Source organism: Cricetulus griseus (genome assembly GCF_003668045.3).
Source record: "Cricetulus griseus strain 17A/GY chromosome 1 unlocalized genomic scaffold, alternate assembly CriGri-PICRH-1.0 chr1_1, whole genome shotgun sequence".
Taxonomy (NCBI): domain Eukaryota; kingdom Metazoa; phylum Chordata; class Mammalia; order Rodentia; family Cricetidae; genus Cricetulus; species Cricetulus griseus.
Window position 1 is genome coordinate 181,416,527 of NW_023276807.1, and position 25,361 is coordinate 181,441,887.

Consider the following 25,361-nt stretch of genomic DNA (forward strand, 5'->3'; position numbering starts at 1 on the left):
TTTTCTGTATGAACACCACACTCATTTGAGGTAACTGCATAATTGTCCACAAAGTGACCTCCTTATAGTTTCCCTTGTCTAGCCATTGTAGGAAGCACTCAGTTTCTTCTCTAATATTAAAGGTGATATTAAAAGGAAAATTTCATTCTTTGTCTCCCTTTACTTCCCCTGACTTGAATATTATAATTCAAATTACAGTGAAGAAATTGATTATCTATAGGGTTCCTAGCATTCGAAAGACCTTCAGCACATATGACTTTAGTGTCTCTACCCCTTCCCTTACTCTCCTCCTCTCCTCTGTAGACTACTGGACTCAGGAAATTTTTGTGTTATCACAGAGTAACAAGACTCTCTACTGTATCATTTCCTATGGGCTTCAGGGAAAGTGCAGATGGCATCTTCTTGTATCAACATCCTTGCTGTACAGAAAAAAACATGAGTTGAAAAATGTCTGCTTCCCTACTAGGTTCTTTCTGGTAGGTTCTAAACAGGAGACAGATGAACCAGAGAAAAGAGTTTGAGATGTAAACACAACATAAATCTAACACATGGAATACTCCAAAGCAAATAATACAAAGGGATATTTTGAATTGAGGGTTAAATGGCATTTTATGCTAAGGGAAAGGAGGCTTTGAGATTTCTAGATGGGAAAGGCAGATTATGGAAATATGGGCAGGAATTACATGTGGTTACTGTTAGGTTTGTTTTGCAGATTTTAGTGTCTTCCTTGTAGTGGAGAATTGTTGAGCGGTGTTGTCTCCTGGTAGAGCACACAGTTAGGTGTTTGTACATGTGGAATTTCCTTTCTAAAAGGAAAATCTGCCCCATTGGTAGTGTTTTTCCTGCCTTCACTTGTTCTTGGTGGTCTTTAACTCAAATTAGATCATATCACAAAGAAACATTTTGGGGTCATGAATTCTGGCAGCCCTCCATTTACATGGCATTTCATTAGAGTTACAGGAGATAATCAGTGTAAAAGGCTGAACAAAAGGGAGACTAGGAGAGATCAATCAGGGTGAACAGAGAGCTTTCATGGAAGAGTTAGATATACCAAGTGACTACATATTGTCGGCTGCCACTCAAGGGATTAAATGAGCAGGTTCCTTTTATTACTTTAGGTTGAAGTGAACAAACTTTTTCTCACAGGGCCATGTCAGCTTCAATCCGAGGAGGCAATGTGGGTGGTTGCCAGTTTTGTTGAATCTTTATCACCTTTTCCTATGCTAATTTGATAGTAGGAAATGGTATTCTTTGAAATCTGTATTCCTTTATTGGATAGTGAAGTATAATCTTTCTCTACATGTTTCTGACCAATTTTCTTCTTTGGTAAATTGCATGCTCAGTTTTATTGCAGGAAACAAATAGCAACTTGCCTGCAAATTTTTCACACTGTAAATTGAGAGGAAACAGTGATGGAGAACAGGTATTAATTAGTCCTTCAAAAGGAACACTGTGTTACTTCAATGTTTTCTAGAAATTCATAAAAGGAAGGATGCAGGGAGTCTGTGCAGTTGCAGGACCAGAACCATAAAAAAAGACTTCATAATTTTTAGGTGGATGAATATTAAAATGTGAAGGTGCTAGAGGTGATTTGAAAATACTTTTGCTTTATAAGTTTGAAGATATGTATCTATATCTATCTATTCTTTCAGGCAAGAACTGTGAGGAAATACCAACATGTGTGAAACATGAGTGTAGTGTAAGCAGTCTATTCAGATAAGGATCTGTCACTGGATTGATCTGGAAAACTAATGTTTAAGAGAATAAGTCTTCAGACTATGATGGAGCCTTGAGGTAGTAGAGGATTACGAAGAAACAATATACTTCAAACACACGAAGCAAGGCTTACTATGCAAAGTGACACTCCCTTAAAATGTACAGGTTAGACAGACAGACAGACAGACAGACAGACAGACACACACACACACAGAGAGAGAGAGAGAGAGAGAGAGAGAGAGAGAGAGAGAGAGAGAGAGAGAGGGAGAGAGGGGGCAATTACTCTTCATGGTGAGAAATATATTAGGAGAATTATTAACTCTAGGTGAAGCATGACACAGTTATGAAGAGACACTCCCAGTCTGACTGTCCTGGTACAGGGTGTCCATTTTCAAAGATTTCTGGGAGAGGAGGGAAGTCACATAGCCCAAGCATCAAGCTTAGTAAGTAAGCCATGCTTCATGCTTACAGGTAGATGACCTCTGATTCCAGGAGAAGTGGGGGAGTTGGATCATTGTAAGATCTCTGAGAATTATAAGTCCGCACAGTTACATCAGGACCTCCCATCTCTTTGTAGCAGCAGTTTCATGAGGCTGGGAGTGCACTGACTTATAAGGATGGCTATTTAACATTTGTGAAGTCACCTACAGAACAATGAAATGGGTTGGGAGCTTGGGAAAGTCACTTCCATGTGCAAGCTAGTAAAGTATCTCAAAGGCAAGCATGCATCTACATAAGGCAAGGGCTTTCGTGTGCGCTCAGCAGAGGCTGGTTTGTCTCTCTTCCTCATTTGGCCATGTCTGGAGACCCTGGAAGAAGATTAGGGCTGGAATGCAGTAAGCACAAACCAGGGCCTCAGAAAAACATCCTCAAATACACAAGCTTCTCCCATAACCAAAAATTCTCTTTCCCAAAATGTCAGAGATACTACAGATTGTCAGAGTCTGTGCTCTGATTGCAAATGTAACCATTGGAGATCTGTGAAGAGCCACCCAATGCCATTACCAACTTTGACCTGTGAATATTTGGACATTTATCTCCATCCTGGAGAATACACTATATCCAACTTGGTTATGATAGTGGGCAAACCTTAGGTTTATCTTGAAGTGCAGGTTAAATACTCTAAAATTCTTTGCAAATTGCAATGTTTAACAAATGAATAATCTGTGTCCAGCATCCCTTCAATTCATTAAATATTCATGGGAAAGATTTCATTCTATAGTCATTTAACAGGAGATGAAACAATTAGTTGCATGATATTAGAGACACATTCAACTCTGGCTAAAGTTGAGAGTAGGTTTATAAGTAGACTATTTGTGACTTAGAGGTGAACTATTCTCATTAGTTGTGTCCTGGATGAGAAGGCACCGAGGATAGAGTTATGGCCTCCACAGCCATCAAAACAATAGAGTGAAACTTCTCGGTGGAGTTCAAGGGTCAGGTAGATAGACATTAAAAGGGAGGAGATCTGTTCTCACATAAAACCAAGAAAGCATATTGGTAACCACAAAGAAAGGTAAGAAAATTATATAGCCACTTTAAAGACAGGTTTATGGGTGAGAGTATCATTTGGTAGAAATTATGGGGAAATCAGAGTCCCCTCTTGGGGGCCTTTGTCTCATTAATAAAAGAACTTAAGTACAGACCCAAAAGATAACTTGAATATAATTTTATTAGAGTTTGAAAGAAAAACGATGTAGCAGGCAAGCTGTAAATCTCAACCACTGCCTAGAAGGCAGAGATAAAGAAGAGGTAGGACCAAATGGAGGTCAGACACATGATGGACAAGCAGCCTTATGGCAGGAGTGGGGCTTGGGAAAAACAGTGAACTCTTGAATATTAGGTAAACATGTTTAGAAAAGAGATGGAAATAAAAAAGGAAAGTTACAGTTTCCTGAATAATTCTGAAAAGTGATTTACCAAAAGCCATGGCTTGACTGTTAACTGACAGAGCTAGGGGATGGGAAAGGAAAGTATATTATCCTGTTGAAGGGACAATTATTCCCTTATCACTTTATCATGGCTTAAGGTAGCTGTGCCTTCATGACAGGTGGTCCCTTAAGTGATTAACCTGACCAACTGGAATGTTAGCCCTTTACTCAGCCAGAGATTCCATTCATTTGATGAGAAGGAAAGGTTTCCTTAGGTGGCTTATAATGCTGCCAAGACAAGTAAAAGACATTAAACAGTGCTAAAACGTAAGAATAAAGAATGAAACACCTAACTCATCCATGATAATTTTTAGTGTACTTATTCAGTAATGCTTATTTAATATTTACTTGTTAGTGGGGCAATACCGATGGTTGGTAACTGAAGAATGTGCACAGGCTAATAGTAGAAACAGGTATGTATTGGATTTGGGTAGGGAGAAGAAAAGGGATTCAAGACAAACAGGTTAAGTGGAATCCTCCTTCAGTCAAGAGATTGATTAATGTATCACTTGGCCAGTATTACCAGAGTCTAAAGTAGGAAGCTTTAGTTGCACCAAATGAGGCAAGGGGTCCACTTTTAATAGTATCCAAGTGAAGGGTATGTCTGGCACCACCAGGAAAGAATCTTAGGAGTATATAGCTTATGTGACATCACAGAGGTAGGGGAGTAGGGTGAAGGGTATGTGACCGGAGTCATTCTTTTTAGGGTAGAGGGATGAGGCGTGGTTAAGTAGTGACTGGTAAACGTGACCTGTGTTAAGCTGCTTCCAACCTCTGGGCTGCACAGTACTACTATGTTCACTACCCCTCCATGTAAGACCCATTTTTTTTTCTGACAATATGTAAATATATACTATTTTATGATATAGCTACTTAAAAACACAGAAAATAAAACTCTGAATACCTTCAAAATAAGGTCTGAGACCTGCTCCATGCCGGTAATATTTGAACTGAGAGGTGAGAGTAAGTTGAAGACACTGACATTTCTCGTAGGTTTAAGCCAGGAGTCATTTAGTCAAAATCATTCATTACTTTTGAGTCATTCTTCTTGAAACATGAGTTCTTGCTCAACATATCATGAACTAACTTATCACTAACTTATTGATTCATGCATTCATCTTTACATTCATATACATATTAAATAGTTAATAAATATCAGCAGACACATGATGAATTGTAATAGTGATTCAAAATTCCCATCATGCATGAAATATCCCTGCACTCTGGGCATTCGCTTATTACTTTAGGTGACATATATTAAATAATAACCTCTCAGATATGGGCCCTAAGGTGGACTGACTGATGCCTACAGCCAGTGAAGTGCAGGGTACTATGAGACCCTCTAGCAGGAAGACTGGGCCATTAGTACATAGAGTAAAACAGATTTTTGCAAGCTGAAGCAGTAACTGAAGGAGGCCATTAGTTGCGGATGGAGGTGGAAAGGGAGCTTGATGTCCCTTGTGACTCCAAGAGGGCTGTAGTTATATTTTGCTTGAGAGGAACTCTAGAGAAAAGTTATTAGAGTTCTTCCTATTAAGGTACAAAAAGCACAAAAATTCTTAAAGCAATAATGGGCAAGTTTCTTTTAATTATGTGTATTTAAAAATCTCTCTTGAAAATATGGCAAACCTTTTCAATTTTCCATCTCTCAGCTCCTGAGTCATACTGGTAATAAAGAAGTTTTGACACATTCATAGATGAGCTAGGAAAGGTGTAGAAAGACATGCATTTAAAACTGTTTTTCAAACATTCTCCCTCCTGCCTTTATGGCCTGGGGTTCCAGCAGGTGATTATCTGCTCTGTCAACATTGCTTTCCAACAGAAGCCCAGCTTTCATTTAACCTCCTGGCTCCCACTGTGTGCAAGCACCAGGCCTGGGAACAACAATGTCATTGCTCTACTACCTACACCAGCCTGCTTAATTTGACAGGCCTATTGATTTCAACACACCACCAGCAGTTTGTTAAGAGCAAGGCATCAAGGGGTCAGATGGCAGCAGAAGACCTCTATGCCCACAGGGAGCATTCCACACAGGAGGGTTATTAGGATAAGGGTTTCCCCCAAGAATCTACACTGTTGAAAAGGAAATCATTCAGGTTCATGCTGAGGGCCAGTGAGTGGATGGCTGAATCTCCTTCTTTACTAATAAAAGGCATTGTATGTTTTCTACAAAGTGAATTTGTAAGAAAACATAAACACAAGACCAGCAGGGTATGAGACAGAGTACATGAAGCCTACTGCCAAACTTTGTGACATCTGGGATTGTATTCAGAGGAAGATCCAGATAGGCAGCTAACCAGAGCATTCAAACATCACTTGAGAACAGATCTGATAGGAAAAACCACCAATGTGCAGGTTTGAGCATCTCCCAAGAGCATTAGGAGAAACTACATTAAATGCTGTTATTATAGAGCACGTGATGGAAGGCTCTGATCCTGAGCAGTTATTCAGACTTTCAGGAAGGCTTGGTACAAATGAACTGTTTGGTACCAATACTATGAATTTTATCAACCCTCATCTGAGATACCTAGAAAGATGAGTAGAGACTGCGTTCTGTCTTTAGTCCCTAGACTTTTTGTGTGTGGACATGTGTCATTTGTTCTTTTTCATTTTATATATGCCCTCATGTTTTAATTTACAGAAAAATTAAGACACTAACAGAATTTATTATATAATCATATATAAAATATATGACATATGATAGCATATATTCTATGTTTAGTTTTTCATAATAGAAAATAATAATTTAACAATGTACACTGGAATGCCACAGTTGTAAAAATTTTAAAACTCAATAATGATAAATGTGTACTAAATTGTATTATTAACTGAATCCAATTATTGACTAAAATATAAGATTCTTACCTCACTATTTATTTATTGATTTATTTGTTATTGTATAGCTTCATCCAGGAACGGCCTTGCTTCTATAATTGTCACATACATCTTTAGATTCTTTCTCAGTCTCATCAGTTTGTAAGCATTGGTATGACTATGTTGATCTGGGCAGTTCTGAGTAGTACTAGTCAAGTTTTGTTGCACGATTCTCCTTCACTGACATGTTTCATGTATTTCTTATGGTGATGTTGGACTTGTCCATGCAGAAGCACCCACTTCTTCATGTCAGGTATGCATACTGGCAGCGTGATGAATCAGTACTGATGTAACTTTGATGTGTTTCTGACATTGTATTTTTCAAGTTCTCTTCTACTCAGATACCACTTTCCCTCCACCCTATGCACAGAATAGAGGGGTTGTATGTAGTTTGCATATACGGAAAAAGAAGATACATTTCTTCCTGATTATACAAAATCTGTGTTAGTCATTTGGATATTCTGGCCAGGGTTTTGTTTCTTCCTATCCACTCATTTATTTATTCTATAATCCCTATATCAGCTCATAAATACTTACTTTAAACTTGAATTTATAATGCAAAGAGTTAAATATTATAACCAGATATTTTTAAGGGAAATTATATGCTCAAAAACCCAGGATAAGCTTGTCATGGCCACACTATTCAATGTGATAACTAAAAGAGAGGAGGGAAGAAAGTTTAAAAAAAAAGAGGGGCTCTATTTAATGTAGCCATGTTGCAAAATGAATGAATGAACCCAGTTACCCCACACTAGCCATGGAAGTGAAGGCATGAACCTTAAGACTAAATTCAAGCCAGGTGTTGGTGGCGCACACCTTTAATCCCAGCACTCGGGAGGCAGAGGCAGGTGGATCTCTGTGAGTTTGAGGCCAGCCTGGGCTCCAGAGAGAGTGCCAAGATAGGCTCCAAAGATACCCTGTCTCGAAAAACTAAAAAAAAGTCTAAATTCAAAAGAGAAATAGGGCAAGAGCATGGTTAAGTGTTTCTGGGTGTGGTGTAGCTTTTAGGATTTTTGTGTCGATTCTTGTTCTGAAAGATGATACAGAGAAGTTTCACTGCTGTCATCAATGCCAGTGCTTGAGAGGATTGCCTCTGGTCCAGGGGACAGCTTTGCCTTCATGTTAAGGACCCACATGTGCAAGAGATGGGTATGTCCCATGGGTTCTGCTGCTTATGAAGTTCAAGGTGAATGCAGAATTAAGATGATGATTTATCCCTGTGCTTTTAGTCACCAACTAAATTGAAGTAAGTTAGACAAACACTCCTTGGGTAATTAACATGTGCAAAGCTGATCCCAAAATAATGGAGACAGGCAGAGTGAAGGCAGAGAGGCCAGGATTTTTTTTTTTGTTTGTTTGTTTTGTTTTGTTGTTTTTACTTCATTAACTGACAAGCTTAAATGAGAAACTGGGATTTTTGTTTGTTTTATTGATGTTTTTATCAAATACAGTTTTACTTTTGCCATTTCAATGTGATTTTATGTTATGATCAGGGTAATTTGGCCTTGTCCAATAGTTCAGTTGCCTCTGTCATTTGGATAGTAACTATCAACTGATCAACTCTTGAAGTATTTGTGCTGAACACTACAGGATATTTTAGGTTTCTTCTTTAGATAATCTGGCCTAATCATAGAATCAGGCTTTTATCCTAATAACTCTCTTTCATTACAGAATGCTTTTCAAAACAAGATCTGTATTTCTTGGCAATGAAATGGTTTTGCTTATAGGCCCTCTCGGCAAACAGATCACAGACAAACACACAACTATAATTTTTAATGTAACCATCTGTACCTAAATTTGGCTAAACATTACTTCACATTGATATCTCCCTTAATACCTATCAACCACTGCCTTTTGTTTAGCCCCCACCCACTGCACTATGAAAAAATCTGGATTCACTACCACCATTGATGTGCATAATTTTTCTTCCACAGGACAAATATCAGTAGGATCAGAAGTTAATATTGCACCTGTGTCATATGTTTGACATTTAAACAGTGCTTATGTGCAGTTCTCACCTTCACTTTTAAGACCCCCTTATTTCCAAAGTTGCTTAAGACTATATGCCTGCCCCACCTCTACCTCCCACAGGTGCTATGTGATATACTTATAAGACAAACCTGATCCCCTACTCAGAGTTAGCATTGTTTCATAAGACCTCAAGACACTTAAGTATTATTAATGATATTAATATAGTTCTAGTTCCTTAATAAATCTAAGACATTTACGGCTATATATTTTCCTATAAATTTTGATAGTTTTTGTTTTTGAAGAGGTTGGTTATTTTCACTAAGTTATGAAATTTGGATACCTTGCACAGCTAGAGGATCCCTTTATATTTCCCCATGCTCACTGGTGCAGTGAGAATGGTCTTTTATTGTTGATTACTTTTGATAGACTTATAAATTGATATGAATGCATCTTTTCACTCTCAAGATTTATTGAATAATAATAAATCACAAGATGATATAGTGGTTATTTACAGAAGATTGCTAAATCCTCACCTGTGTTAGTTTGAATAAGAAAGGCCAGCATTGGCTCACACATTTGAGTTCTTAGTAACTTGGAAGTTACACTATTTGAAAGGATTAGAGGGATTTGAAGGTATGACCTTATTGGATTAGGTTTGGCATTGTTGGTGGAAGCTTGTTACTGAAGATGAACCTTGAGATTTCAAAAGCTCATGCCAGTCCAAGGTTTGCTCTTTCTCTGCCTATGGATCAGGCATACTGTTCCTGCCTACCATTCCAGCATCTGCCTGCATACCACCATGCTCCCAGGCATTTTAATAGACTAAACCTTTGAAACTTTAATCGAGCTTAAATGCTTTATTTTGTAAGTTTCCTTGGCCATGGTATCTCTTCACAGCAATAGAACAGTGACTAAGAAACCCCCTTTCCTTGAAAGTCAAGGCTAGATGACTACATATTCTTTTATTATGATATTAGTTACTAATGTCTTAATTAGGATTTCTCTGCTAAAATAAAACACCATAACCAAGATCAGCTTGTGGAAAAACTGATTTCTTTCTCTTATATGTCTGCCTCACAGCTCATTGTCAAAAGCAGTCAGGGCAGGAACTCAAACAGTTAGGAACCTACGGGCAGGTTCTGATGAAGAATCCATGGAGCAGCTTACTGGCTTGATCTTTGTTACTGTCTGAGCCTGCTTCCTTAATCAACTCAGGACCCACAGCCCCAAAATGGTACTGCCCACTGTAAGCTACAACCTCTCATATTAATCATCAGTCAACAAAACATACCACAGGCTTTCCCAATTAACCAATCTTTTGGGGTCATTTTCTTAATTGAGGTTACCTAGCAAGTGAATCATATGCCTTTATATGTTATCGTCTTCTTCCAACAGATCCACCCTTTTTAAAAAATCATTCCAACATCTGACATGACTTTTGTTGCTTACTAAGAGAGAAATACTAAGAGAGAAATCCATTCTAAAAATAACATTTTGAAAAGAGATTTGTACTTACTGAAACAAGTGACATGAATTTTAAACAACTGTAATGTAACAATGTCCTGAATAAGCATGTATTAAAATACAAAACCAGTTAAAAGGGGGATTTCATTTAGGACTTTGGACAGAGCTCCCATTTAAGGATTCAAGCAGACTGAACTAATGGCTCAAGATACTTGTTTGGAAATCCACTGTTTTTCCAAAATGAATGAGTTGTTGGCTTATAATGATTTCTCTAGGAATTAAAGTTGGCTGAGTTTTCCTTCAAGATATCCCTCTTAATTTGCATTCTAAATCTATTTCAAATTGTTTGCAAACAGGGCGGGGAGGGGGCACATTCTAACTTCCAGAATTTTTTCACTTGGTTTCTGGGCAGGTTTTTCAATATTGCACATTTCTATATTTCTATGTGGGAATAGAAAATATTTTCCCAGGTTTATATCTAGGCCTTTGTTTTTAATTTTTTTCAATTTAAGGAAATTAGTTGTAGTTATTAAATAAAAACACTTTCCTACTTTAATTTCTGCATGTTGTGTCTTAGTAAAAAGTATGTCTGTCGATTAAGGCTGTGAGCAAATTATTATTAGTCATATAAACTATTTCCTCATTCAGAGAGTTCATTCATCCAAATCTGAAAGTTACATTATCGTATTTTTTATCATTATCCATAATTATGCTTGTTGCTACACAGATTTTCTTAACTCACATAATCTCTTTAGTACGCTCTTCTTTAATATTCTATCATGATTAAATTAACAATATCTATATTATTTTATTGTTTATTAAGAAAACCTTTTAAAAATTAACCCATTCTATTACTCTAATTTGTTTGCGATTTTATTTATGTAAAGTTGTTTTATTAAGCCTTTTAGAAAACAAAACTAGAAAGCAAATTCATTCTATTTTCATGAATGAGAACAATCCCACTTCCTCTTGCTGAATGGCATGCTTTTTCTTCAGACAATGCTACATGTATCTGTTAATCTTGTAATAAAAGCTGTCAACATGCCCAAATTCCTCCAGGGTTTTATGCTGTGCTATTAGCTGTGTTGTGTACTTTCGTAGCTGTTCTAAAGTACAAAAAATTTATAAATATTTATTACTTATTTATTTGTTTTCTTATATATGAAATATCAATCTTTAAAAGTAATTTTGTGTAGAAGTACAAAATTGCATTTTACTTGATGTTATTGCATTTATGCATTTTTATTCCCATAATTTTCAAGTAATGTCTTTATCCATCTTGCATGATTTTTATTTTATTGTTTGTTTTGTTTTTGAGACGGCATCTTATTATAGAGCATAGGCTGGCCTCAGACTCATCAGGCCCACCCCCCAATATGCCAACTCTTAGAATCACATGTATGCACCTCACCTGCTTCCTGATCTCTCCTATGTTGTTTAGAAATATACTCCTTAAGAAACTGGAGAGACGTATTTATTGTTGGTGTGTGAATTTGTCTTTTGATGTTTACATCTAGCAATTCAGTTCTCCTTGTCGTTGAGGTTTTTACATTATCACAGCAATTCCCCCCTTCAGTGTGCCATTCTGTCTTTATATACCTGCTTCAATAGTTTCTGTTGCAGAATGTTTTCTTTCATTTCTCTTAGTTTCTTGCTTACATATTTCTTATATCCTAGTCAAAGAACATGTGTCTAAAATTAATCAGCACTCATAACTCCTTACTTTCAGCAACCAGAGTGACAGACAATTTTTTTGTCATGTTCTAAGACTGAGGGATATAGTAAAGCATGTGCAAAGTCCCAGGTTCAATTCACAGCACCAATATACAGAAAGATTCATCATACTTGTTTTCCTTAATCTTTTTCCGGTTTTAACTCTAACTTTCAACTAAATAGAAGTTAGGTGCCATTTAGTTTTACATGTGGTCTACAACTGCGATTTTTTTGAAGGAATTTCTATACCATCCCAAGCTATACTTTTGGATTCTTCCTTCCTTCCTTCCTTCCTTCCTTCCTTCCTTCCTTCCTTCCTTCTTTCCTTCCTTCTTTCCTTCCTTCCTTCCTACCTGTTTTTTCTTCAATGTGGTCATGCTATTTCTCTAGTTCTTTGTTCTTATGTGATTCTTAGAATTTATATAAATCTAAGACTCTAAGGAGATGCTACAAGTTGGTTAGAGATGAGCTCTTGGTTTAAAATATAAGTGTTCTCTTTTTTGATATCTATTTACTTTCTTATACTTCAGAGAGAGAGAGAGAGAAGTGGTATGCATAGTGTTTCTATCATTCTTCTGAGACGTCTCAATGCCTAGCTCTTATGTTGCCAGTCCACCTCTCATAATATACCCACAGCTCACAAGTCTGCATGTGATTTCCTACAGTATTCAAAGGCAGAAAGGCACCCTGTGACTGCACTGGAGAAAATAATGGAGTCAAGTTTTGCAAGTTCCCAGTCATTCCCTGAGATACCTTCTCCTGAAAGAGGAAGCCAGCCTGCCAAGCACCACAGGTACTGTTAACTAATCATGGTGAGAGTAGGTAAGTTTATGTTAGAAGCAGACATATGTCGGGGAATGGCAACCTGACCCACAAGTTCAATAAAAGTGATTGTTTTTGCTTCTATGTAACTAAGGATATTCATGGAGGTGAGGTTCAGGGAATCCATAACTAGGAAGCAAATTCCTCAATTTCTCTCAACAGCATCACTCTCTCTACAAAGACATAAGGGAACTGTTAGCTTTCAGCAGAGCTGCAGGCTTGGACCAGTGAATGAAGCAATTGAAATCTGAAAAACTATTAAAATTGTGATTTTTCCCTCAAGTCTCCCTTATCACTGGTTGCAAAGTTAATGTCTAGTTCTCCTCTAGGCAGTTGATGTGCTATGCACCAAGTGTTCCAAATGTTCCTCACAAAAATTAAAAGTTTCCAGAGGCAAATCCTGGGGAATACCCTGTTCAGGCCTGTAAGATATTTTGTTTCAGAGGAGTGCCATTCTTGTGTGTGTGTGTGTGTGTGTGTGTGTGTGTGTGTGTGTGTGTGTGAGAGAGAGAGAGAGAGAGAGAGAGAGAGAGAGAGAGAGAGAGAGAGAGAGAGAGAGAGAGAGCTGATCATAGAATCTTTGGAGGTGAAGTCCAGCTACAAAGTCATTTGATGAATCACAGGAAATTCTCAAACGGGGCATGTTCTCCAGCATCTTTTCATGCACATGGTTGTGTGTTATGCATGAGGATTTTATTTTTGTAAAAATCGATGATATATAGTCCAAACTAAAGGATGAATTTGGAACTAATACTAAAGTAGACATTGTATTTGTGTGTACTAAAATGAATATCTTTAATCTGTAAAAGTTGTCCAATGATGCAACATTCCATTTCTTAGTTTTAAGTTTTTAATATTTTCAAATCATATATATTATATATATATATATATATATATATATATATATGTATATTTAACTTTTAAAGCTGTAAATGTTTCTAGCAATAGATGATGTTCATCTTGTACAAGACAGAAATGCACAATAAAAGAGCTAATATCCTACTCTCCTCCTCCAAAGACATTACTTTTTTGCTGCATTTGCTATGCAATTTTCAGTTACTCTAAACTGAACACACAGAACCCCAGCAGCTGATGGTGATATTTATTACCATACCCCTTTAGTAGATAGAATCTAAGGTACCAAGGACTTGACAAAGAAAATAATTTCAGTATCTTTGATTTAGGATTGAAATAGTTTGGCATTTGGATAGTTACATCATTTATCATTGGCAAGTCTGTGCTGTCATAGCTTGTATTTACAGAATTCCTGTTAAAACAGCTTTTTACTTCACTTGACCTCATGGAAACTGCCTTAATTAGAGAAGTAAAGTTCAAATTTGCTAGCATTTTCAAAAGCAAATAGTTTCTCCAAAACAGAATCTTTCAAGGTTTATTCTGATGTATATTATACTTCATTATAGACAGAGTAGTTTCAACCCTGTCAAGTAAAATAGTATATTACTCTGCAACATATTATGGCAAAAATATTTTGAATTTCAGATTTTTTTTAAGGGATGGCTTCTGCCATGATGTCACTCCAGCACCACTGTGCTCAGTTAGTTTTTTCAGTCACACATCCTTCGCTTTGATCTTGGTTTCTAGAACTCCAAGATTAAATAAGGGTGTCTTTAAAGGTCCTTCTATTTTGTGTTTTGTTTTGTTTTGCTTTGCTTTGTTGTGTTGTTTCAATGACATCGCAGTATTTGTTGGCATAGCTTGTATGCTGATAGATGGGGAAGGGTTGATTTATGAAGTGCTTTTAGAACTTGAAATTGTAGTTTAATACATCATAGCTTTTGTTTTTTAAAACACGCAATAGACTAAACAGTTTCATGATTGATAACCTGTATACTGATTTATATATCCTTCCAACTGCTTCATAATTTCCTGGCTGCCCTGGTTTAGAAGGTCTGAATCTCTGATTGATCAATAGGTCTACAACTGCTTTTGAAGATGGGTCACTACTTCACACTGGTAGACCTTGCTTTGACAGTTCAGCAAGCAATGAATAATTAATTTCTTGTTGTGTACTGAAAATATGACTCCCTTGGATGCCTTATTTATGAGACAAAGCTATTAATCCCAAACTGTTATTTCTAGTGTTTAGAAAACAAAACAAAACTACCTGTTGAAAAAAAACTATTGAGGCATGTCATTTTATTGTATTATATTTTGGCAGTCTAACTTGCTTCAAAGTCATCAATATAGATTGCCAACTGTGGTGGAGCTGGAGCACCCAGTGAGACAGATAAGCCTGTGCATAGCCAGTACTGGCACAGTAATGCATAGAACACATGATGCTGTGTACCTCACGTGTTGACATCACACAGTACACATAGCTTACATGAGCTCTTTCATCTCTGCTCTGAGCCCCAAAACAACCTTGACCCCTTCCCTATTCTCACTCAAGTAACGTTCTCTGCAAAACCTCATGTACCAAGTGAGCTTCAGACTTCCCTGTCCTCTGGCTTCTAGTGTATCAGAGGTAATGTTGAGGGATGAGGGGACTGGAAAAATTAGGTCATACTTGTTACCAGCCTCAGTTATGCCCCACTCTGGTCTTCTGGGGCCATAGAGCTTGCCACCTGACTTGGTCCTTCGGGCACTGCCTTTATTCTGGAAAATGTTCCTTCCCTCTCCTTGATAGTAATGGTTCCCTGTTGTTAGTGGCCTGAGGTACAACAATGCCTTGTGTAGCTTCATCTTTTTCTTCCCAAGTAATGACCACTGACCATGTCTCTTCTCATCTCCTCAACTGATCCAAGTTAAAGAGGCTTTTATTTCCCTCCAGCATTCTAATACAATTGTCTTCCCTAGCACCATGCTTCTAGCAGCACTAAGGCCTGAGATTTATACCCAGATGCAGCTCACTCTGGTGTCAAAGATTCCAAACCCTAGATCTTAATTCATATGTGATTAGACAGAAATGGATGGAGAGACACAGAGTCGCTGCTCAAGAGCTCCTTAAAGATGTTGGCTTAGGGATTGAATATGATGACCAAGATGGTAAGCATTTTTAGAAATACAACCTGCAGCAGATGACATGGCTAACAACTAAAATATCATGACTGACATGATTTGCTGTCTGCACAAATTTGAGAAATTAGTGTCCACCTGCCACATTAACTGAACCACCAACATGGTTGAGCACTCAGATATTAAGTGGCATGGCAGTGCATGCCTTTAATCCTAACACTCAGGAGGCATAGACAGACAGATCTCTGTGAATTCAAGACCAGCCTGGTCTATACAGCAAGTTTCAGGTCAGCCAGAGCTACACAGTAATTCCCTAACACCTCCCTTTTATTAACTAAATACATTTTATATTTATAAAGTAGGAATAATTGTGATATTTATGGAAAAAGTGACTAAACTCAATTGGTAAAATGAAAGGGGTGTAATTGCTTTGGGAAACATTCCTCTATGGGTACACTGCTGACTTTTGAATATTTTTCATCCTGGCCTATATAGTTGCACTAATATTTTCAGATGATGTGGGTACAGCATGATATTTTGAGCCTATATGCTCATGAAGAACTGTTTGGACCACATGACCTGAAATCTCATGGAACACTTAGGAGTCTTTAACCAACTTCAACGTGTTGATTTATCTTCATAGAATCCAATTCTTTTACATAGTCTATATATAAGGGCTCACTATGTGTAAGGGCTCACTTTGTTAAGGCCTGGGATGTAGGTGATTTATGCCCTTTGTCCTTGATGGCCTCCACAAATGCTTAGTCATTTGGGAAGTTTGGATGCCTACATCCAAGAAAATCTAAGCAGGTGCTTGTTAAAAACAAACTCAAATGCAAAACTAGTTTCTTGAGACTGATGAAAATCTGGGGCAGTAAACTTAGAATTTAACACATATTTGAAAGAAAGAAAGCCAATTAAAGTAAGGCCTGTTTATCCTATCACTAAGAAATGTAAATTTTCCCATAAATCCCCTCTGGGTTTCCTGTATTCTGTTCTCATCACTGCCTAATGAGGGCATTTTTATTCCAATTAGAAGACAGCTATTGTGGCTTGGGAAATCAGGGTGGAGGGGAATTGGGATTCTGAGGCTCCCTTAAACCCATTTCTGTCTTAGCTAGGAAGCCAGACACCAGGAATTCTCACTCTCAGCACCTCCAACAGTAAGCAAATTAAGCAACTTGTAGTTTTATCTGAGTGTATATTTGACTTTAACAATGTCTGAGACATTTAAGCCACTTCTTAGAGGTTATTATAATCTCTTTGGATTTTTGGTTGTGTTTCCCCAACTCAGCAGGAGTATTTCTTCTTGCTGCAGTCCAGGACAAAGGAGTGGAATGCTGTACAGGAATACATTCAGAAGGACACCACCCTCTCCCCGAAGTCGTTTGGGTGGGAGTGTAGGACCAGCATATCAGCAACTGGAAGAATCAAGGATCCCAGACCAGGATACGATACCTTGCCAAGGGTAGGTCTTAAGCAAGGGGCTTACAAGGGAGACTATTAAAAGTTTGACAATAGGTTAGTATGTATCTGTTTAAAATAAAATAAAGTAAAAAAAATCTTTCTCAGGACAACTAAAGTATCCTTTTATCAGTAATAAAATATATATTAAACTTTCTGATAAGCAGTGTGAAAAAAACCCTAAAAAATAACCTATAACATAAATATGATAGCTACTTCCACCCAGTATTCTTGAATGTGGGGTTTAGGTAAATATTAAAAGAAGGAGAGGCCACAGAGAAACCCTCAGAATTCAGATGTCTTCATTATTTGTGCTATGGAGGATTCAGGGCTTTTGGACACCATGGCTATCACCTGCGTTACCAAGGTACCATGTCCTCTAGGAGGCGTCAACACACATAGCTCAAGGTATAGTGAGAGGGATACAAGATGGGTTCTAGTCACAACTATGCTCTTGGTGTAAACCACTCAAGCATACATGGAATAAGTAACTTATCTTAAAATTGGATCCCTGTCCTACTTGTGTTAGTTTCAGAAAATGCTGTCATCTGAGCTTGAGCTTTAGTTGAATTTAAGCCTCTCAAAGGGTGTTGGCCAGATCAAAACAGAAGTATTAAGAACTTGGGTCAACACGTGATATTAAAATAAACAGTTTTTGTCATAGTGATTCTCATAATGCTGTTATTAATTGTAAGAATATAGATTTATTCTAGATATTTCTAGAGTCCAGAGTTGGGATCTAGTTATGTCTAGCAGTTGACTTTCTTAATGAGCTAGTCTGGGTTTTTAAGCAGTTTTGGCCCAGGTGATGGTTTCAGATAATTTGTTTCAATCCTGAAACCATAACAAGTAGGATGTCCAGCTCAGAGCATCTGTATTTCTCTTGTTTGGTAGACATGGAATAGATGGACTATTACCCTGTCTGATTAAGGGTGACATAGGTTTCTTTAAGAAGAAAGGATCTTAGGAAATGGTATACACATAACTTGTGGCTATACTTTGTAATTTTAGAGTGATTCCAAAGGGACCATTCATTCAGATTTAGGGAGTGACTGCAAAGTCAGTGTGGCAACTAAGTTGTTCAAAGAGTGTGATGTAACTGAAGAAACAGTTGGCATTTTATTGGGTTTTACCTGTAAAAAGGGGTTTACATTTAGCCTGTATCTACATTGAACCTGTTTATAACTACTTTGTCATAACCAGTTGTGATTCACAGAAGTATGTACATGGACACACACTTTCTTTCCCTATAATGAATATTAGAATGTATGAGTGTCTAGAAAAACCATCTCATATTCTAGGGTTTTTTTTTTTGTTGTTGTTGTTGTTCTTGGCCATAGTGGCTCTCACCCCAATGTTTCTGATGCAAGGAGGCTCAGAGCCTGTGGCAAGTTACTGTTTGAATGACAGATTCACAGAACTTCCAGGGATCAGAGGTTTTCATTTTCTGCCTTGTCTTTCCCCTCCTGGGTCAGCATGGTTGTAATTTTGTGTTGGCTCCATCACCACTGGATTGGCAATCGTCTGTGTTGTTAGCTGGCCACATGACTTTTCTCTGTGTCATATACACCCAATGTTGATAAATATTGACTCTGTAAGTCACTCTGGCCTCAGCAAAATGAATGTTAGGAGGGAATCTCATCCTTAACTCTTAAAAACAGCTGTTTTCCACTCCTGGGGGACTGACGGTCTCTCAGGACTGGAAATGGGGTTGGTAATAGAATTTCACAGCTTGCATTCGTCAAATCTGCCCTTAACCAGGAAGGGGGGTGAATCAATTTGTAAGACTCACCAGCCATCTGCTCCTGTTTACCAAGCATGTGGTTGATGTCTGCTAACTATTCTTCATGTATATGGCTTCTTTACTGGTTAGTCTGTCCAGCTTGAGCACATCATCTACCCTAGTGTGGCAGGAATTTTAGAATGAGGTAGATTGTAGATGGAAGATGCCTTTCTCCAACTGGAGCTCTGGGCAGTGCCAGCCCTGTTAATAATGTAGCGAATATTGGACTGGTATGTGTCAGGCCAAGTAACTGATATATTACAAACTAATAAAAAAAGAAAGAGATTCAGTAAAGTCAGGATTAACAGTCTCATACTTGTCATGATCCAAAATATAGTGAATGAGTTCCCACCTCATCTACCTAGCAACCTGATGCACCTTGTTTTTTTTATATTCTTTGAAGGTATTATTGGTGAATACAGCAAGGAAAGGAAAGTTTAAACGGCCAGGTCAGTGTGGCATTGGTCATCCCATGAGAAAAGAGAGATTGTTTATTAGCTTTCTGACCAAATCAGCTACAAAACCAGGAAATGGATGTGCTAAAATCACACCAATGGCTGACAATGTCAAATGGCATAGCTGATTGTATGGGTAGTCAGTTCTATATACCTACTCTACACCTATACACTACTGTACTCCTCAGGAATTGAGTCTAAAGAGTCAACTAGAGAGACCAATACCCTGGCTTGACACCTGGTTTACCACAAATCAAACAGACACTAATTATTGCAATCTTTCTTGATGCACATGCTCTTTGAGGGATGGCAGGGAGTGCAGTCAAAATGAATATAATATTCAGTGAATAATTTCAGTTTCAAACCACCAAAGAGTTGTTGCATTCCCAGGGATAAAGAACTCTGAATAGCTCTATGTCACAATCCCATCTAGAAATTTAGATTCTACTTAAACATTTGTTGAAGTGTCAGAGCTGGAACCCCTCATAGCAACCCCAGGAGGAAGTGAGGGTGACCCTTGCCTCTCATGCAAGTGTATGACCCAATTGTTTGTTTGACATAAACCTCACAGCTCCTTGACTTAAACTTCACAGAATCACCATCCCCCAAGTATCCAAGTTATATGAGAGATTCTAATTTTGATTGTTGTGGTCCGAACCCAGGCCTGTACTACACAAAGACTATACTTCCACTGATTTTTACCACCAGCTCCTATAGGTTTTAAGAATTTAGAAAATTCAACTGAGACTACCATTTGTCTGAGAGTTCAAATCATGTAATGCTTATTAATAATAATAATATATAATGTGTCTTATTCAAAATTAAACCAAACTTGGAGAAATGTTACTCTTTAGTGACATATTCATACTGTAACAAGAGTTTATATTTCAGTTATTGCCAGTTATGTGTCCAGTAGCTAGCTCGGGAAATGACACTGGATAGTTAATTTCAATTCCTCTATCTCATTTAAATCCTTAATTCAGGATCAGGCTGAATAGATGGATATTTGAAGTTTGGCATTAATTGCCATGCCGTATTGCTGACTCATGGCAGCAATTGGTTATAAACATCCTCTAAGGTAGTCAACATTTTACAAACAGTTTATCTATTGGCATCACATTACAACTTATTATATTCTATCTATAGATCTGAAGACATTGATGTAGATACAGTACTATTCCAGTTATGTTACTTGGCTCTTTGCTGTATGTAAATATCTGAAAGGCATATTTTATGTACATTCATACATTGTGGAAGTATGGTTCCAAAGACTAAACAAAATGGCCTGAGTTTTACTATTTCTTCTTATTGGAATTGATTCATGGATCAGACCTTCAGCATCTGATTTTCTATCATAAGAAACACAGGGCTATGATCCCACAAAGAAGTTTCTTATGAATGGCTGTATAAAAGGATTTCATAATATAGTTTACCTTAGGATGCCCCTGCACTAACTGGTTCTGAATTTTATAGTGACAATTGGACACGTACCTTTGGATCCTCCTCCTTGGCCTATGTAAAGGTGTAACTTCAAGCAGGTCATTTGAATGCCCCTTGGGATTTTCCACTCATTTATCACATAATAATAAACTAAAAATGCTTCTTATGAGGTAATTACAGGAGAAAGTGCTTTGTCATGTCACTGTGAAAATGTTAGCTTTTATATCTGATATTAGTTAATGAGCTATCAAAGAATACTTTCCTTGTCAATATATGCATTAATGAGTGTGTTCTTTATATTAGGGTTTATTGGTGACCAACTCTATTCTGGATACACTGAGAAAAGTCACACGTACTATTCATTTCTCTTTACTCAATTTCAGTGAAACTGTTCCCAATGTAACCTCTCAGTGGAGACTTTTTGTAGCTACACAATACATGTCATTGCAACTCTTCTTTTTCTTGTTTACTACAATTTCCAGCATGCAGCTGAACTAGTTGTCATCTTAACTTCTTTGCCAAAAGTTCCTTACCGCCTTGTGAAAAATAATTTTTTCTTTTCTTTTAAATTTTATTCATTTTACAAATCAATCACAATTCCCTCTCCCTCCCTTCCTCTCTCTCCCCCCACCTCCCTGCCCCACCTTCCATCCACTCCCGAGATTGGCTAAGGTCTCCCATGGGGAGTCAACTAAGCCTGGAATATCCAGGTGAGGCAGGACCAAGTCCCTCCCCAGTGCATCAAGTTTGAGCAAGGTATCTCATCATAGGAAATGGGCTACAAAGAGGCAGTTCATACACCAAGGATAGATCCTGGTCCCACTATCAGGTGTCCCACAACCAGACCAAGCTACACAACTATCACCCACATTCAGAGAGCCTTGTAACTACTCTTTACATGTATAAAAAGCATTTTTTATTTACATTACAATATAAGCCAAGAAAATTATAACTGTGACATGGAAAACAGGTATATTTAACTTATGCTTACATATTAATGTTTACTATTTCAAAATAACTCACTATGTAGAGGACAAAATCTATCATGCAGAGCCCTAAGACTTTCTATGAATCTGACACATCTGTTCTGCTCCAGACACTGGAAAGATCAAAGGAACAAATCACCAGACCTGAGCAGTTCAAAACTCAGATCCTCGAATACTTAATTTACTTGGAGTATGTGACTAGTATATGTGACTGATCATATACATATGGCATATACAAATGGCTGGTATACATGACAAACCATTGCTGAACATCAGTGCCCTCTTTCACAGGAACACGGCTGGGCTGGGAGGATAATATGTAATACACCTCATAGTCCCCATGGGCAGGCAAAGGGATTGGGCACCCTTGTTTTTGTCCTCTGGTTCATCAATGGGCCAGCATCCACAGGGCAACTGGCAATAGCATTTCAATTTACATTACACATTTAACCAAAAGCTATGAGGACTGCCATACCTTGATGATCAATAATGAGCTTCCTGATGGCTCCCAATTATGGGGACCATACCAGTGGATCAGAAAGACCAGGGCTGAGAGGGTGGAGGACTGATGAGTAAAGTAATGCCATGGTGATGTCCTGTTTGTCACAATGGAAAAGGCCACACTTGCGTGCTCAATCCCCATTTACTTTGTATTCTAGGATAGAGGTCAGGAAGACTATATCCCACCTGCCTATACAGCTGTGGTGTGTTGAAAGACCCCTGGACTTAAAGTAAGAAGATCTGGGTTTGAGTCTCAGTCTGTCACTTATTTTTCTGTGTGACCTTGGGCAAGTCACTTCACTGATCTGAATTTCAATTGACTTCTTTGTCCGTGGGAGCATAGTATCCGTCTCATGGGGTTGCTGTGAGAAGTCAGTGAGATCATGCATGTGGAAAGAACTTTTTGGATGGTATGGTTCTAAGGCACAGTGGGGACTAGAATATGACTCTGTTCATCTTTTTCAGGTATGCGTCCAATGGCTTAAGAACACAACAAAATGCATCAATAAATATGCAATTGCCTTCAAGAGAAACAAACCCCTATTTTAATAGCTTGGATCAAAAGGACCTGGTGGGCTATTCATCCCCAAGGGCCAACTCAGTGCCCATCATCCCTTCGATGGGTCTAGAAGAAACCTGCATGCAAATGCCAGGGATTTCTGAAGTCAAAAGCATTAAATGGTGCAAAAACTCCTACTCTGCTGACATTGTCAATGCGAATATTCCAGTCAGCGATCGTCTTCTAGAAGAACAACAGGAAGTGAAGATATTACTAGAGACTGTGCAGGAACAGATCCGGATTCTGACTGATGCCAGACGGTCAGAAGACTACGAACTGGCCAGCGTGGAAACTGAGGACAGTGCGAGCGAAAACACAGCCTTTCTTCCCCTGAGTCCCACGGCCAAATCAGAACGAGAGGCACAATTTGTTTTAAGAAATGAAATTCAAAGAGACTCTGTGTTAACCAAGTGACTCGAGATGTAGGAATCTGTGTGTTCTCTGCTTTGCTCAACAGGAAAGAGAGGAAATTAAATACAAATTATTTATATGCATTAATTTAAGAGCATCTACTTAGAAAAAAACCAAATAGTCTGCCGCCCTCATATCATAGTGTTTTTTAACAAAATATTTTTTTAAAGGGAAAGATATGTTTCAGGAAGGATAAAGCTTGCCATTAAAGCTTTTGGGGAGGATTCTGAATCCAATTTCAGTTAGTCCCAGCACTGTCCTCTTTCGCTCTTGGAAGATTTGGCCAATTCCAACCTCTGGTCTCATAGTGCCAGTGTCTGTATGGAAAAGAAACCGGTGTCTGCCTAGCTTCAAAGAGATGAGCTATATCCCAAGGGTGAATGCGCCAGTGGGGAGGTAGCCCTGGCCATTTGGCTCTTGAGTTCCAACCCCTAAATTTCTATTCATCAATGCTCTCACCACAGTTTATGTCATGTCAAGGAATGTAGTGCTTTGTATTTTATTTGTAAAGAAAGAATGGCAGGAGAACAGGAAGGAAGATGGAAAATAGGAGTAAACTGGACAATCTTAGCTACTCTCATGTGCCATCTTTCTTTGTAATTTGAAAGCACAGAACCTCAGAGTAAGGTGCGAATTATGATACAAAAAGAGACAAAAAATGACAATGTTGTGCCACTAAAATCATGCTAATAGAAATGTTTTTCTTGGAGAGTATTTAGAAGCTCTGAAAGGACACCTGTGTGTGTGTGTGTGTGTGTGTGTGTGTGTTGTGTGTGTGTGTGTGTGTGTGTGTGTGTGTGTGTGTACACCTGTGTGCACACGTGTGAGCATGTGAGTGTGTGGGCTTGCTCACCCAAGCACATATGCTGTATGCACATGTGTTCCTTGTATGTATGTGTGTGCATGTATGTGAATATTAAAGCTTGCTAAAATTTGTTCTGAAACATCAGGGAATCTAATATTCAAAAGAAATTTTCCCTCCTAGATCTTTTCACTTTAAAATTTTCCATTAAATATAAATTTGGTTAGTGAGTTCTTGAACCAAGGTAACTTGCATGGTGGAGACTTATAAAAACTCTTGACAATGTCTAGACCATTGTTTGATGTGAATACTATTGAAAGGGACAGTCTTTGACTTATTAATATCAGCACCACAAAGACAATTAATGGAGGAGTGTTTATTTTGAATCATTTGCTTAAATTACTGACACAAGTCGATTATCAATTTAACAGTTGACTACTTTATTTTTGTCATCTTCATTGCTATTTTACAGTAAGTCTGCTCTGTAGAGACAGAGGCACTGGCTCCTCTGGTTAACATGGAAGGAAGAAATTGTTGAAAATCACAAATCCCAGACTATTCAGTTCACAAGCAATGCCCCCAAACAGTAAATTGTGTTGTATGTTCATTTGGAATAAAGCAATATTTTTACCACTGCTAAGGTGAACTGAAAACCTCCTGAAGATGTGTCTGTTTTATTTTCCCTTATTTTCATGGGGCATTCAAGGAAACTAGTGTTCAAATACCCAGTCTTTATCTTATTATTGGTGGTGTTGTTATGTTTACACTGTTTAAATAAAAAGGCACAGTATTTGAAAGTACATAAAAGATTCCTTTTACTGTAGTTTGGGAAAAGCTTGGATAAAACTTCAAAGCCCGTCTCAAGCAGAGAAACCATATAAGTCTTACCGGAGGTAAGTTATTTCAGCTAAATACTTTGCAAGTTGTTATCTGTGAATGCTGATTGATAACAGATGAATACCATCTAGGGAAAAGAAAAAGCATTGAAAGAGAAATAAAAGCTGATTAATAGGAATCTGAGGTCTAGTATGTTGGAAACACATTGATGGAAACCTACATTTCATCAGACAAAAGTTTTGTGGTATCATTAGTTGCAATTATAATTTGGTTGTTTTGAATAGAGAAGTAACATTGTTAGTGTCTTCAAAACCAACAGATTTTTAATGTCTTCTTACTCAACTTTGTTTTCATTTGAGAATATTTTCTACTTAAGAAAACCATAGAAAGTAATTGTACGCCTATAAAACCCAGAGAGTTGAGCATCCACTGGAGCATTATGTTGTTATTTACCCCAAGTATCAAACAACTGTGAGGTCCTTCTGGTCTATTGAGGTCAACTTTGTCTTGTTTTCAATTTGCTTTTTTGTATGATTTGGGTTTTTCCTTAAAATGTTACCTGTTGTTTATCTAAAGGATCCATTCATCTACCCAGGAGGGCAGGTATTCTGAACACCTGAAGTTATTTTAATGTATCCTTTATAGCAAAATGTAAG

The 25,361-nt window shown here is 37.8% G+C and overlaps 1 protein-coding gene across 1 annotated transcript in view; it reads left to right on the forward strand.

The window, feature by feature from the left end:
* Nrg3 (neuregulin 3) overlaps positions 1-24,504 on the forward strand; it is a 1,018,353-nt gene extending 993,849 nt beyond the window's left edge. The window contains exons 8-11 of the mRNA XM_027389423.2: positions 12,335-12,462; positions 16,786-16,935; positions 22,255-22,326; positions 22,562-24,504. Coding sequence (XP_027245224.2) covers positions 12,335-12,462; positions 16,786-16,935; positions 22,255-22,326; positions 22,562-23,069 — 858 coding nt within the window. The 3' untranslated portion in view covers positions 23,070-24,504. The remainder of the gene's footprint in view (positions 1-12,334; positions 12,463-16,785; positions 16,936-22,254; positions 22,327-22,561) is intronic.
* Positions 24,505-25,361: the final 857 nt, after the last annotated feature.